The sequence below is a fragment of the Sinohyriopsis cumingii genome, chromosome 4, assembly GCF_028554795.1.
Source record: "Sinohyriopsis cumingii isolate HCF-2022 chromosome 4, ASM2855479v2, whole genome shotgun sequence".
NCBI lineage: Eukaryota > Metazoa > Mollusca > Bivalvia > Unionida > Unionidae > Sinohyriopsis > Sinohyriopsis cumingii.
Window position 1 is genome coordinate 133038757 of NC_142964.1, and position 17820 is coordinate 133056576.

At 35.6% G+C, this 17820-nt stretch overlaps 1 protein-coding gene across 2 annotated transcripts in view; it reads right to left on the reverse strand.

The window, feature by feature from the left end:
• The window catches only part of LOC149802115 (nonsense-mediated mRNA decay factor SMG5-like), a 192124-nt gene that overhangs the window by 139608 nt on the left and 34696 nt on the right, over positions 1-17820 (reverse strand). For both annotated transcript variants that reach the window (XM_089956507.1, XM_089956506.1), the window contains exons 9-10: positions 16563-16634; positions 4239-4426 (exon numbers count right to left, since the gene is read on the reverse strand). In XM_089956507.1, the coding sequence (XP_089812633.1) occupies positions 4239-4426; positions 16563-16634 (260 nt within the window). The remainder of the gene's footprint in view (positions 1-4238; positions 4427-16562; positions 16635-17820) is intronic.

A 17820-nucleotide genomic window follows, 5' to 3' on the forward strand; every position in this document is an offset into this window, starting at 1 on the left:
GTTCTCCAACAGAATTGAACATACCGCTTGTTTTTGAAGGGCATCGTCCAGCTATGCTGCAACTGATAAAGTTGACCAGAACAGGGTGACAATGCAGTAAGTCTTTGAACATTGATGGACGTATGGTGAGGCCAAATGGGACACACAAAACTGGTGTATTTTTCTTTGGCAGGCAACTGAAGGAATGTACACAAGGTCAGGTGAATAGTGGCATGGAAAAATAAATTAGTCAAATCTAGACTGATAAAAAGATTAATTCCTTCTTACGGAAATCCTGACTGATTTCCATCTGGAACTTCAGCAATTTATTTGCTGAACCGCCCATGCAAAAGGTATGGCAAACAGATTAGTCCATCTGATCCTTGTATGGTTCCACCTATAATTGTATTGTATGCTGAAGTGATGAATCTCCAGTCACTGTACAATAGGTACAGCTGGCCAGAGGGTAGGACTGACTATGGCAACATAAAGCATCAAAGAATGTTGAGATGGCTCATCAAGATCTCAGAAAAAACCTGTGCACCCTGGCTTACAGGCCTGATGGCCATGTTCAGACGTGGACATTTGTTATGGTCATACAGGTAAAAAGTGTCCAAAGTTAGCAGCTGTGTTGTCACTACCAGTTGATGCATCTACAACTCTAACAGCATCTGGTGAGAATGCAAGGACAGCTTTACATTTCTTGCACTACTACATTTCATCTGGGAAGAGTGCAAGGACAGCTTTATATTTCTTGCACTACATTTCATCTGGGAGGAATGCAAGGACAGCTTTATATTTCTTACACTACTATATTTCATCTGGGAAGAATGCAAGGACAGCTTTATATTTCTTACACTACTATATTTCATCTAGAAGAATGCAAGGACAGCTTTATATTTCTTACACTACTACATTTCATCTGGGAAGAATGCAAGGACAGCTTTATATTTCTTACACTACTACATTTCATCTGGGAAGAATGCAAGGACAGCTTTATATTTCTTACACTACTACATTTCATCTGGAAAGAATGCAAGGACAGCTTTATATTTCTTACACTACTACATTTCATCTGGAAAGAATGCAAGGACAGCTTTATATTTCTTACACTACTACATTTCATCTGGGAAGAATGCAAGGACAGCTTTATATTTCTTACACTACTATATTTCATTTGGAAAGAATGCAAGGACAGCTTTATATTTCTTACACTACTACATTTCATCTGGGAAGAATGCAAGGACAGCTTTATATTTCTTACACTACTACATTTCATCTGGGAAGAATGCAAGGACAGCTTTATATTTCTTACACTACTATATTTCATCTGGGAAGAATGCAAGGACAGCTTTATATTTCTTACACTACTATATTTCATCTAGAAGAATGCAAGGACAGCTTTATATTTCTTACACTACTACATTTCATCTGGGAAGAATGCAAGGACAGCTTTATATTTCTTACACTACTATATTTCATCTGGAAGGAATGCAAGGACAGCTTTATATTTCTTACACTACTACATTTCATCTGGGAAGAATGCAAGGACAGCTTTATATTTCTTACACTACTACATTTCATCTGGAAAGAATGCAAGGACAGCTTTATATTTCTTACACTACTACATTTCATCTGGGAAGAATGCAAGGACAGCTTTATATTTCTTACACTACTACATTTCATCTGGGAAGAATGCAAGGACAGCTTTATATTTCTTACACTACTACATTTCATCTGGGAAGAATGCAAGGACAGCTTTATATTTCTTACACTACTACATTTCATCTGGAAAGAATGCAAGGACAGCTTTATATTTCTTACACTACTACATTTCATCTGGGAAGAATGCAAGGACAGCTTTATATTTCTTACACTACTACATTTCATCTGGGAAGAATGCAAGGACAGCTTTATATTTCTTACACTACTACATTTCATCTGGGAAGAATGCAAGGACAGCTTTATATTTCTTACACTACTACATTTCATCTGGGAAGAATGCAAGGACAGCTTTATATTTCTTACACTACTACATTTCATCTGGAAAGAATGCAAGGACAGCTTCATATTTCTTACACTACTACATTTCATCTGGGAAGAATGCAAGGACAGCTTCATATTTCTTACACTACTACATTTCATCTGGAAAGAATGCAAGGACAGCTTTATATTTCTTACACTACTACATTTCATCTGGGAGGAATGCAAGGACAGCTTTATATTTCTTACACTACTACATTTCATCTGGGAAGAATGCAAGGACAGCTTTATATTTCTTACACTACTAGATTTCATCTGGGAAGAATGCAAGGACAGCTTTATATTTCTTACACTACTACATTTCATCTGAAAGGAATGCAAGGACAGCTTTATATTTCTTGCACTACTACATTTTATCTGGAAAGGAATGCAAGGACAGCTTTATATTTCTTACACTACTACAGTTCATCATCACTCTTGAACTGAATTTACAAGAATGACAAAAAAGTTGGAAATTATCAACACAAAATTGTTGCCAAATCACAATAAGTACACTCATTTGAGTGTAAAATTATATATCCAATGGGCAGGAGCAAACACCAACAACACCTACCAATGATACCATTTTGGAGTACAAATTCAGAACAAATGAAATCATCTATTGCAAAAATATTAGCATACATATTTATCAAACTAAAACAAAATTTATCACCCCATATAGTAAAAACCTTACTACACTCTAATTTAAAGGCTTTCTGGATGGATGCATGGAAATCACAAAAATATTCATAGAATTTTGGGAGGTCTTGCTGGAATATGTTAATAGCATTGAATGAAAGCTTAAAACTGGTGCCACCAGGCACTTTTTCAAGGACTAGATTCAGGAAGTAGCAAAGTTTATTTTCCTAGAACTAATGTGATCCAAGAATGTACATGAAAGAGAAAAGCTGTATTAGAACAGAACTGGGACACTTATGCTACCACCCCCATAATCAGAAAACTCTTCAATTTCAATTAAATATTCTAAAACATGGCTTCTCAAACTTTTTATATATACAATCCACTTGAAAGGACCTATAATTACTGCAGCTCACAGAATAAATGCCTGTAATAAAGTTTACATTCACTGAGTACTACAGAAAATTCACCTTGCTTGTAACAGACCTGCAGCAAGCCCGTGGCCCACCCATAGTTTAAGAACCTATGTTCTAATATTTAGTCATTATCAAATTTACATGACACATTTTATGTACTGAAATTTATCAACAAGTCAGATAAAGTGGTTTGGGTTATTTAATGAAAAGTTAAAAATCTAAACTGAATTTTACGCACACAAAAATGCCTGAGTCCGAACAACAGCTCTGCTAGAGTTTAGTGAGTATGGAATCAGGACTACAACAGTATGACCGAGTTGTTTTGCTGTCTTTAATATGCATGTTCTCAGTTAACTGAAGACAAATAATATTACATGGATTTCAAATTCTGGATATTTGAGAGCAATAATGACTTTTGCAATTAACATTTTGATCACATTACCAGTTCTCTGTATAGGAAAAAATTAATTCTTAAGCTTCGAGTCTGAAATTTGAAATTTTCTTACAAGATTTACATGTTCAGTCATGCAGAAAAAACATATTACATTCAGTAGATCTGAAAACGAGTTCCACATTTGAATTTTAATTATTGTGAGTAATTACAAAAGTAAATGTAGTCAAATGCTTTGCCTCTCTGATTGGCCCATGGAACAAATGTACATGCAGTCAACTGCATTGCCTCTGTGATTAGCCCATGGAACAATAATGTACATGTAGTCAATTGCATTTCACAGAGAATGTTTTGCCTCTGTGATTGACCCATGGAACAAAAACCTATATCCCGAAATGTAAACAATGAAAATATATGTCAAGATAAATAATTTAACAGAGCTTTTTATTGACAGTACTCAAATGTATATGTCTCATCTAAGTACTCATTGACAGTACTGAAATGTATGTCTCATCTAAGTACTCACTGACAGTACTGAAATGTATATGTCTCATCTAAGTACTCATTGACAGTGCTGAAATGTATATGTCTCATCTAAGTACTCATTGACAGTACTGAAATGTATGTCTCATCTAAGTACTCATTGACAGTGCTCAAATGTATATGTCTCATCTAAGTACTCATTGACAGTGCTCAAATGTATATGTCTCATCTATGAGTCAACATTAACACAATGCAAGTAGAAAAATAAATAGCAGATGTGATGACCTTTAATTAGTTTTATGATTTACCTCTTTTTTGCAGCAGGTGGATAGTGGCCATACAAATCACAACAATTTTGTAGACAATATCATCATCCATGTAGGGGATATTCTCTTCATCATTGTTCTCATTGTATATCACAGGCTCATAAAACATGCACAGGTTAAAGCTTTGTAGAGTAGTTTGGCAACACTCCTGAATTTCGGCACTGTCATAACTAAGTAAAATGGAAGAATGCTCAAGTCAGTTATCAAGAACTTATATTTGTTGTTTAAAAGTGTTCGTCAGATGAAAGATTATGTGAACATGATAAAACATCAATTTTCTGAAGGATATCATTCCTTCCAATAATTTAACTATATGATAAGGGCTGTACCATTAAAACATACATGGGACTGGGGTAAGGCAGTTTTGAAATTGGGTAGCCACGTTAAGATGTTATTATGGCCTTTCCAGGCCCACCGACAGAATATAGTGAACAATACAATCATCCACCAATAGAATTTATCCTGGGGATATAAATATAGGTGGATCAAAATTGTTAATAGTCATGTCTTTTGTTATTAATCCAAGATTTGTTTTCTTCACACACTTTTGAATGACATGCAGAAGTTCATACTGAAAATCAGGACTGTCAGTATGAGCTGTACTTAACATACGGTTACATTTTTCACTGAATCAGCAGCCTGCAATTCTAAATTAATATTATGAATAAGGTGTTATTATTGTGCCTTTGTTATTTAAATGACTGCCCTCGTTTACCTGGCTTCAACATGTCAGGTGATAAAAATAGTATAATTGAGCTTATTTCCTCCCATGGACTACAAACTTATAACCAATTAAACCTGGTAACAATGAAACATTATAACAAAGCCTTTTGAGTTTGGAAATTGAAATTAAACTTTAACTCTTTAACAAAAAAACTCTACTTTATCCAAGAATGTAATAGTCTTTACTGTTTGAATATCTCAACAAAATTGTTTATTTTATCCAACTGTCTTGTGCTCTGTGCTTTCTATGAACCAAAATGTTTACAAAGTTTATAGCTGATAACTTTTCCTATTTTACAAGAGCATGTACATGAAGTAACCTGATTAAAACCAGATTTCCACTGTCCTACATGAAGATCTGACAGCAACAGCTTAGGGGTCATGTTCTATTGACTTATGGTAGCTGCTAATTCTAGCAACCACTCAGAAAAGTCTAATATCTTCGCATTTGGGTGACTGAGCATTACGGCTAATGAGCATCAATCTGTGCCGAATATTTTGATTCACTTTCAAATTTTTTAAAGCTGAATCTCCATTGGCAAATTAAAAGGTCACCAGAACATGACCCCTAAGAGGTCACCGTCAGATCTTCACATAGGACAGTGGAGATCTGATTTTAATGAGATTGGTACTTGTTATGTCAGAAAATCATGGAAACCCTGATGCGTATATAATTATAACTATAATTAAAGTTTATAAACTGCACTTAAGTTACTTTAGTAAACATTGTATTCAAGATAATAGTTCTAAATTTGATGTGCATTTTCTGAAGAACTATCTCTAGCAGACCAACTCCAGTCGAGTCATCATGTTTATGTTAGTCACAGTTTACAAGGGCTGGGTCCATTGCCAGACTATAAATAGTCAAAGTGTTCCAATATAAAATACAAACTTAAATCAGGCTGTCAGATGGAGTTAACATTTCTGGTCAGCATGTTAAATGCAAATTTTGTCGCAACATTAGGCTTTGTAAAGTATGTGTATTTCTGGATGAGAGTCAAAAACTGGCACATTTGAGTGATGACTGGTGCTTATAAAAGTTGTTAGGGCTGTAGAGAAAGTGTATTTAACATACCTAGATGTGCATTGCAAAACAATGACATGCATACAGGATTGCTACAATGTCTACATTCTTCTTTATACCATCTCTTTTTCCTAAATATTTAGCACATCTTAAATGCTAACAGCATGTACAATCACTCCTCTGCTGTAAATGCTATTCTACGACCAATCAGTAACCTTAAGTTCAGCTTCTGTATCAACATGAATAGAAGTCACCAACTGGTCCACCACTATGAATCTTAATATAACAGTATTTACACTTTCTTGGAATTCTGTTGGAATAAGAGCAATAAAATGTCATCTAGGCTGTGACAGAAGGAGCAGCGTTATTTTAAACTTTTAAAGAAGTTTTTAAAAGGGAAGAACATTCTATTGGCCATTAAGAATTTCTAGAAATCTAAGATAAAACCATTTCTTCTATTACACTGCTGCATGCTGAAACTACTTGGCTATTTACTGAATGATTTAGGGCATTGGAATAAAGTGCCTTGCCCATGGTAGCATTGAATGGTTGGCTCGGTAAAGGAATTTTAACTTAAGCTCAAGTAATATATATATATATATATATATATATATATATATATATATATATATATATATATATATATATGTCAGTCAGAGATATAATAGCTAAAATAAAATAAATTATATAATAATTGTAATAATTGTGTAAAAATAATTAAAATTTCAAGCAGTCATTCCAAAAATTCAATAAAAAACACAAAAACCACAAAAGACTACAACTATTTTGTCTCCTCATCATTGCTGGACTAATAAGAGTTATTATTCCAGGTGAGGATAATGGACTGTTCATTTAGTACATATGCAAACAGTCACCCACCCACCCCTTTGCAGGGCATAATTATTTCTACCCCATCCCAAGAGTGCACATTTGCTTTTGCTTAGTATCCCCCCCCCTTCAAACACTGTCAATCTGTTTGCATTTTGAATCAAACGGAAGTTTCTTTCATAACATGGTCTCCATATCTGCATGGGCGATACCCTGTTTTCAAGCAACAGATGTGATGTGAGATTCTGGAGTTACATTTTTAACTCGTTATTTTTAGAAATATTAAAACTGTACATCACAAATATTGGATGCAGATGACATTTTTGACTGCCATGCATCATTTGTTCTGGAAACAAGAGAAGGACACAGAGGCTTGTCTAGATGCTCATGTTTTACTTATCAGTTATACATGTACTATAAAATGCTTATGTTTTACTTATCAGTTATATATGTACTGTAAAATGCTACAACGGAGGACACTTCTCTCCCTTTTCACACAACTTGTATGGCCATGATCACACCTACTTAATATGCAAGTACTGTATACTGAGAGGTTGACTGCCCTCTCAATGACCAATAAAAAATGAGGTACTGCATGAATTTTTAACTTCTTTCCTTGATGCTTTTCATTTTTAAAATTGGCAAGGGGGTACAAACAAATTGGAAGGTGTGAAAATACTATAGGTTGTTTGTTGCTGGCTATGGCAAATAGGTTTTATTGTAGCTTTAATAAAGTTTATGTCAATAGGTGTTTATGTAGTACTTGGTCTTGTCCCCACTCCCATGCACAAATATTCAAACTTCAACCCCCCAACCCTCTCCATTAACATACAAAATGGACTGTTCCAAACAAAACAAAGATAATCCAAAGCCAACTGTCACAGAATAAGGCTTGAAATAACTTGGTTTTGCCTTAGAACAATTTGATCATTTTCGTCGTACCTGTGTACAACATTACCTAGTTACCTAGGGTGGATAATTGTTTTTCTAGGTAAGCAACTGAACTAGCATGTATCTTGGCATAGATCACTTGCGGCAAGAGACACTAAAAGCACGGTATGAACAGGTATTCTACCCTTACCAATACTCAGTCTCCTGTAGATTTAAGGCAAGTTACATTTGTATTTTATCTGATATGTGAAGCATATTCAGTTTTTAATGTACTGTGAAATGATGCCTTTACTACTATGCGGATTTCAAACGTTGTGAACTTTTGAATTGTTACAAATTGCTATTACTTTATTAGGGGTTTAATTTAGTAGCATGTATCTATAGATTTTAATTCTGTACCTGTTATTATGACCAGTTTGGTTTTATTGTAGCTGTCTGTACCTGTTTGTATGCATGTCTATACGTATGTCTGTGCACATAGTGGATCCATGAAGGGTGGGCGTGGCCAATACAAATGTGCCAACCCAGTTTAGGAGAACTGTGTGCTGTCTGTGCATATGTGTGTGCGGGTATATTAGGATGTCTGTCTGGCAATCTGTGTCTTATATGGACATGGAAGATGGTGTAACCATCAAGGCCATGCAAAGACGAAACCGCTAATTTGTAAACTTGTGCGCATGGTGGATCCATGAAGGGAGTGTGTGGCCAATACAAGTGTGGGCCATCTCAAGATTTTGGGAGAACTGTTAGGTTTGTAAGTGGACACATTTGCAAATTTTTACAAATATTTATAAATCATACATCTGTACAAATGATCGAGTCATATGTTTGTTTCAATTGATTGTTGTTTCAACTGATTACAACTGGGTCATTTTGATTACATGAGATTATTTGAATCTTATTTACATTACATGAGATTATTTGTATCTTATTTTCATTCCGTAAAATTATTGGAATCTCACTTCCATTACATGACATAACATGAGATTATTTGAATCTTATTTTCATTCCATGACATAACATGAGATTATTTGAATCTTATTTTCATTCCATGAGATTATTTGAATCTCACTTTCATTACATGAAATTATATGAATCTTACCTCATACATCTGAATATATGAATCATTTTTTGTTTTCCTATTTGTGAATGTCTGGATAAAGTAATTGAATGAGACGTATGTTTAGAGCTTGAGAGAATCACTGTATTTGTAGTATATATATTTGTATTCATTCATATCATAAATTTCCATCTTTCATCACATTGTGTTGTGTTGTCATTTGATCCAAGCATCCATTCAAGTCTATCCTGTTACACCAACAACATTCATGCTGAAACAAACACAAATGAACTCAAAAAGACCCCTGGTGCATTCATTATGTAAATTATTCAGGAGAATAAAAAATAGGCATGGAATGTAAAGCAGCAGTTATGTTATATGCTATGTATAATTTGGAGATGACGAACTGTCCAAAAGTTTAGCAACTTGACATGCACAGAGACAAAATCTAAACATAAAGTCAACAATGTTTAATTAAACCTGTTACTATGATATCAATGTACTTAAATTTTGTGGAGAAAATGAGATGGCAGGATACCAACCAAAAAGTTGTAATAATCATCTAATTGTTAACAAACAACAACTAAACATGCTGCTACTAAATACTTGCATGGAAGAACTGTTACCTATTAAGAATCTGAAGCATCAATAAAAAAAACCAACACAATTTGACTTAGATCAAACAAAGTTACTCTTTAATTAGGTATGCATAGTATCATTTCTTCAGAGAAATAACTGGAAGATTGGGTCAATAATGATCTATTACTCACCAACTCGTTGGTTTCAAGATAAGTTTCTTATTTATGTTCTATAACTTTAACTTCCTTTCCACATACTGCCGCCTGTTACAATAGTTCCAATATTTCTTTTAAACTGTCACAGTAATTAAACAAAATTAAGGAAACTGATTCCATACAATGGTAATGCCAATATTATAATGCTCTGCACTGCTTCCATTCCAACTTTAAAACATCATCAATCCAATTATTCCTCTGATAACCGTTAAATAGTCAAATTTTGTGAAGCTGTATTCCAAAACATCAAAATTATCTATTGGAGCTGGACTTGGAATGATTGCATGTTGGAATTAAAATCTCAGATGGAGACTCCATTACACACAAGCATTCGTCTCTGATGGCAAAAAAATATATATAAAAAATGACCAAAAAGAGGAAGAAAACAGGCAAACACTTCTTCAATTAAATTAACACAAGGTAATTAACGTGAAATATACCCCCCTCACCAATTCTGTGCGAATTGGTCATCTTGAGTGAACTGGATAAAAAGAAGTACATGTTGTTATAATGGTTTTTGACCTACAGAAAGAAGTGTCTATTACAACAACGTTCATAATGATTGAATAAACATATTTTCACTAGTCGTTTACCAGCTTTTGATTAGCTTGCTGAAAAAATAACAGAACTTACCTCTAAGGCTGTCAATTATTCCTCTAGGCTGTGCTTTTTCAACCAAATACCAATTTCTTCCACCAACAAAAACATTTCTCACCACCATTACTGTCACAATCAGGCTACATTTGGTTCATTTCGCAGCGCACATTGCATCAGATCCAAATGATGCAACCCAAGTCTCATGAGACTAAAATTAATGTGGCCACAGAATGTATACTTTCATTTTGTAAGGAGATTTATTCAGAAATCTGCTAGTTTTCCTTATGGTTAAGAAAATACAGATCTTCACTTTGTTTACGATTAGTAAAACTACAAATGCAGCATCTCATGTTGGGCTTTTCCCAACCTATTTATAGCTGACCAATGAGAATGTTTTATAGTTATACAAACATCGCATATATAATATAAACCCTAATAAGCGTCTTATACTAGATACAGACTAAGCTTATGGGCATGTGTGGTTCTATTCCTGCCCACCGTATGTGTCATGGGGCATAAATTATTTGGAATTGGACTAAGTAGCACACTTTGTGTGCATTAACACACTAGGGGATGAGGCTCTTCACCCCCAGCACAAGTAATTAATTAGCCTGCGGTGCGGGCATTAACTAATCATGCATGCCATATGGCACATGCGATGTTTATTTCAAATTCAGTGAGTCATAAATTACTAAATGTACATGGTTGAATGGCTGGACACTTCTTATACTTAAGATCAAATAAATTATGAATCTGATGATGGCATATCTAAAGTGGAAATTTTTTATTATGTTTAGCTTGCACTTTTTTACAGACCTCCAGAGTCAATCATTTCAAACACCTGTAGAAGCGATTTCAATGAATAAACCAGGGAGAGAAGTAATTATTAAACAAAACTATCCTGGCATATATGTTTTTAAAAGTGCCGTCCCAGGGTCCCATATGTGTTTTAATGGCACAGACCTAAGCTTGAAAACTCTATTACCATGAAGTGGGTCATATAGTCGATGTACCTAAATGATCTTCTATTGAATTTGCATCATCTGTACCCCATCTCCAAGCACAAAGAATATACAATATATGCAAACATTCATTCACAACCTTTCACATTATATGGCAATTTATTACATTATTTGATTAGCAGTTACAGATGCTAACTAATGCCTTTTTTTAACAAAAAAGAGCTGTAAAAGCATTAAATGGCATATATAATTTATTGAAACCTTAAGAAAATTAACAAAATGGATATACTGTTTTGAAATTCACATTCTGTACAAGATTATTTCTTCACTGAGACAAATTTCTAAAATAAAATGCTTCTTGATTAATACTTACCAGATTATAATGCATTAGGAGTATGACTATTACTTCACAAATCCAGCCATTCCAAGCTTGATTTAGTGAAGCTGAAGTAATTCATTTGGTGGAGTGTTGGACTTGTAATCCAAGGGTCCTGGGTTTAATACCCATCCAGGTCAGCACAGGTCGGCTGACTCAGTGTGTGCATGGGAAAGGCACTATCTCCCATTTTCTCTGTATAATACAGCCAATAATGCATTGAAAGTGCCATTACAAAAAATATTTTAAAAAATAAAACAATTGTTCCTAACATCAAAAGTGCTAACAATTGTCTGTCCACCTAGGTGGAAGTTCAAAAGTGATCTTCCCTTGGAAAGAGGCAATGGCACTAAGTCTTGTCCATTCTTCAGTTACTACCTAGCAAATATGCATGCTCTGCCATGTTTTTAAATATTAAATGTGATGAGGCTGGGAAGACGAGTGAAGAGACTGGGAAGACAAGTGAAGAGGCCCGGAAGACAGGTGAAGAGGCTGGGAAAATGAGTGAAGAGGCTGGAAAGATGAGTGCAGAGGCTGGGAAGACAAGTGAAGAGGCTGGGAAGATGAGTGAGGAAGCTGGAAAGATGAGTGAAGAGGCTGGGCAGATGGGTGAAGAGGCTGGGAAGATGAGTGAAGATTCTGGGCAGATGGGTGAAGAGGCTGGGAAAATGAGTGAAGAGGCTGGAAAGATGAGTGAAGAGGCTGGGAAAATGAGTGAAGAGACTGGAAAGATGAATGAAGAGGCTGGGCAGATGGGTGAAAAGGCTGGGAAGACGAGTAAAGAGGCTGGGAGGATGAGTCCATATTACAACCAGTTAAGTTCTTTTGAAGAAACATGTTTTACTTCAAAACTGGTTTCTTCCTCGCCATTACCTGACCATAATACATGAGGAAAAAAGGGAAGAGGTGGAGGGAGTTACATCCCCTTATCACAGAGAAGACCCGATCTCTAATCCCTTAATTTATGTGAAGTCATTTCAAGTCTTGTGAGAGATACAGATTAAAGTTAGCATCTCAATTCTCAAAATGCCTGAATGTGGCTTACAGGGTAACAGCACCCCACCCCCAACAAATCCAATATAAATCAAGTAGTCGTGTTACTGTGAAACTGCTGAATGATCTAGTAAAGTAACCAGTTGAGCTGCTGCTCTATTTCCCACCAGGTCAAACTGAGCCCTTTGGGATGAAAATAATATGAAAGTTGTCTCTGACTTTCATCCCACAGCTGGGGTATTATCAGTCTGGGAGCATTTAATCTTGATTGGCATGTCAGAAGTACTGTCCTAACCCCATGAGCCAAGCTGCACACTCATTCCATCTTGGGTTATGTATTTATGTGCACTGTGAATAACCCACCTTATCACAGATAAAAGAATTTGAGCAGAGATATAATGATAAATAAAATATCCCTCTTCTCACCAACTCAATTTGTTTCAGGTACTACTTCAACACCTTTATCGGGTCTTGCAGCAAGGAAATATGAAATGTAGGAGCAATCATAAGTGAAGCTGAACCACTGAACCAAAACTGGAAAGTTTGATCAACCAACAAAGCGTGTCTCTCACGGATCCTGCCTACAGTACCTAGAGCAACTAGGAATCTGATTTGGTATGAGGTGAGTCAATTAAGGCTCCATACAATGGTTCAAAAGGGTGCTTTATTTAGTCTTGTAAGACCACATGGTAGATTCCACAGGGACACTGGGCCAATCAAAGTTTGACAAATAGCTGGAGGGATCTTTGTTCTGACCTATATTCCCCCCCTTCCATGATGATGAAACATGACTAAAGTCATGGAATGGTAGGCTTTTACAGTGAAAGGAGATAACTTCTTCTCTTCAAAGAGCCAAAGAAAAAAATCAGCTATTCATGGTATCATGGCTTTTAATGGAGTGGTGTGTTTTTCTTTGCCTTCTGATGTAATTACCATAGTGAAGTTGGATAGAGTGAGAAAGCCATTTCCAGACAGTGTCTCCTACTATGATTGAAATGCACTGACTATGGACATTATTTGTAAGAGATTGATGTGCAAATGTCTACTCCAAAAGTGGCTACATCATGCTGATTTCCTGAAATGAATTCAGGGGAACCCCGGCCCGAGTTGCTGGCATTTGTTGTAATTGTAATTCCTGGAGGCTGATTCTGCATGGAAATACCTACTGTAAACCATGTGAGGTTCTTCTATTTGATTAGATGGAACCTAAAATATCCCAAAAATGGGACCACTTGAACCAAGGTACTAATGCCGATACTTGCTCTGCAATGAGGAGACCTGATAGGCAAAGAAATTCCCAGGCAAGTTAAGGATACCAAATGACCATAGACCCTATTTCAACATTTCATATGATTCATTGGCATGTCAAGATAGTACTCCTGGTCCATAGAAACTAATGTGGACATTGACATTCCCAGGGCTAAAAACAGCATACACAACCTATAAAAAGCCTTGTTAAAACTGTATGTGTCATCACCAAAAAAGGAAAGGTCAGTTAACACCTGGGTCTTGAAGCTGTCATTCCAACCAATATAATAAATCAGTGATTCGACCAGACTGTGGTAGCTGCTCAAAGATTAGCTGTGGAATTTGTACACAGTCGATTGCAGCACAGTTGGATGTGAGCTAAATTCAGCCAGCCACTGCCGCAAACTACCCTTTGGATATCATCAGGGTGAACAAGGACAACACAGCTTGTGAGCACAAGTCCTCAAATATAGAAGAATGGGTGGGTGGGTGATATAGATGCCCCTGCAATGAATGTGCAGCTGACAAAGCCTGTCAATAGGATGCAAAACTAGACTGAGGGTCTGGCCATAATGGGACAATGTAATCTTCAGACAATCACTGAGCAAATTGTCAGTGGTCAGAACACAGTATCAGACTTCCATGGCTGCATCATGACCAAAGCTGGTACCGGTTTGTGATATCACTGGGGCCTGTGATGGTATTATCCAGTGTTCTCTGCATGAATTGAGAAGTCCAACAATGGTACTAGGCATCTAGGACTGGATTGTCACCATAGCTGGTGCTGGAGTTGTGAAAGTCTCAGCAACAGTGCCAAAGCTGTCCAGTGTCCCATGCATGTAGTGTTGACTGTTTGAGAATCATATCAGGCATCTGGAACTGTATTGTTACTGCAGTACTGGATTGGTAAGGCATGACTGGAACTGACCAACATGGGTTGGTAATGGCACCAGACTGACACAGGTCCATAATGGCACAGGACTGCCATGGATCCATCAAGTCCCTGGGCCAACATGTGTCCAACATAGCTTATACAGTATTGAGGATATTTGCTCTTTGATGTTGCTGCCAGGATACTGATTACCATACCCAGTCATCAGCTGAGATCATGTCAGAGCCTCTGTCACTAGTCCAAGCAGGCTACAATACTAAGCTGGTACTGGACCAATAGGAACAACTGACAAGACTTTTCCTCATCATAATTAAGTCTGTTAATTGAGGTGGCAAGTCTGACAAGGCTTTTCCTCATCATAGTTAAGTCTGTTAATTGAGTAACAAGGCTCTTCCTCATCATAGTTAAGTCTGTTAATTGAGTAACAAGGCTCTTCCTCATCATAGTTAAGTCTGTTAATTGAGGTGGCAAGTCTGACAAGGCTTTTCCTCATCATAGTTAAGTCTGTTAATTGTGGTGGCAAGTCTGACAAGGCTTTTCCTCATCATAGTTAAGTCTGTTAATTAAGGTGGCAAGTCTGACAAGGCTTTTCCTCATCGTAGTTAAGTCTGTTAATTGAGGTGGCAAGTCTGATGATATATAAATCTAGGTGGCACATTTCCTTGCTCTCTTACTTGCCTATTTAGTCTATTGGCCAAGATGGTCACCAAGATGTTCTCTGACCAATATGTGCATACATTGCATGAATGACTTAAATTGCACCCTGTACAGAAGTCCCGCCAATTGTGTTGACACCTTTAATTATAGACAGCACCACAAAGGAATACACAGGTTAAAGCAGTCAAGTGTCAGGTGAACTTACCATAAAGACAAAAACAACTGTCTAAACAAATTACTTCACCATATGAAATACTAGACAATTATTTGACAAAATTCATATACCAGATCAAGTACAGAGATTTAAAATATGTACTGTATAGGCAATTTAAATAGCACCAGGTTCTATATTGTATTATAAAGTTAGACAATAAAGTGTGAAGTCTTTGTCTTAGAGACAGTAGAATGAGATATAAAAGTATAGCTGGAGTTCACTTCCTTGCATGAAAAAATCACTTAGAATTGCTCCAAATGTAAAATAAAAAAATCCACTTGTGAAAAGCAGTTTTGGGAGGTCTCCAAAAGAGCATGCCTTCAAGCATGAGCAGTAGCAGTAACTTAAGTATGGACTGAATTTAGTACCAATCCGTCTATCCATAGGGAAATAATACTTGTCTGATTCCCACTTGGGTGATTGTTGTTGTTGTTGTTGTATAGTTTAATGCCATTTTTCAGCACACGATAGGCTATACATGGCGGCCAGTATTAATGTGGAGGAAGAACCCGGGAAAACCCCGGAAAGAACCACCGACCCACGAGAACCCACTTGGATGAGATGACTTTAACAGAAAACAAGCTGGAGATGGCTGAATTTGGGGCACTGATCATGTTCCTATAGTTTTATCATTGAATAATGCAGCTGAAGCAGGAACAGAAAAACTTTTTCATGCCTGTCAAATTTTAAATCTAAATTTTAAATCTTCGCATCTATGCAACTACTTTGATTTTAGAGTGAAGAAAATTAAAAATATACTGAAACTGAATATGCCAATTTACGTGCAAGTTTTCATTAATGAATCCTGGAATTGGTCATTTGGCATTTGAAGACTGTCCCAAATTAATCTTCTAGTTCTGTGTGTAAGTCAAAAACTTAATATGAGTTAAATAACTTGTGCTTCTCAACTATTAAAACACAAGATAAATGACTTACACATCTGAAACATCAAAACATGAGACAAATAACTTACACTTTTGAAACACCAAAACATAAGACAAATAACTTACACATTTGAAACATCGAAACATGAGACAAATAACTTACGCTTTTGAAATATCAAAAAAGATCTTCAGTAGATTGAGAAAATGGACAAAGAAAAACTTCAGATCATAGTAGCTGAAAAGAAAAATGATGAAAATTATACAGAACACTACTAAATATGATGGAAATTATACAGAACACTACTAAATATGATGGAATTTATACAGAACACTACTAAATATGATGGAATTTATACAGTACACTACTAAATATGATGGAATTTATACAGAACACTACTAAATATGATGGAATTTATACAGAACACTACTAAATATGATGGAATTTATACAGAACACTACTAAATATGATGGAATTTATACAGAACACTACTAAATACGATGGAATTTATACAGAACACTACTAAATACGATGGAATTAATACAAAACACTACTAAATATGATGGAAATTATACAGAACACTACTAAATAGGATTGAAATTATAGAGAACACTACTAAATACGATGGAATTTATACAGAACACTACTAAATATGATGGAATTTATACAGAACACTACTAAATACAGTGGAATTAATACAGAACACTACTAAATATGATGGAATTTATAGAAAAACACAAAATAAAGTAACCTTAAAACATTACAGTCTAAATGAAGAATAAATAAAGATGAAATACAATACCTTTAGAAAAAGTGTGTTGCATACTTCAGTTTTTGTATTGACCAACACATCTGGCAAGATATCATTGAAGCTACATGGCACTCTGATTAGTTAATATTTTCCCAGCTTATTAATATGATAATTTCATCACATTGCACATATTATTACACCCAATCAAATTAATGAAACCAACATACAAATTCAATAAACGGGATTAAAATAGAAATGCACCCATACACCACGGATGCCCAGATGTATCATCCAATTAAAGGTCTAAGTCAAATTTGCAGTAATGCTATACAATTTATTCAAAAACAGTAAAAATCAATCTTGACTCAGGCATTCCTAATGTAAAGTCTCATAACAAATCTAGTTTCAATCTAGTTCTTCAAAGTTATTGAGTGGAAATAGAAGGACACATATTCTAAGCCAACCACGGGCCATAACTCAATAAATAATTCTTAAAAATTGTGAAAATCATCATGATTTATTTCTTAATATGAAGTTCATTCCGAATTTGATTTTAATCCCCATGAAGTCCTTTAAAAGTTATTCAGCTGAAACAAAATGAAGGACAAAGTTCTAAGAAACAAAGGCTAGTACTGCAACAAATTGGTGAAAAACAGTAAAAACTGAACTTGA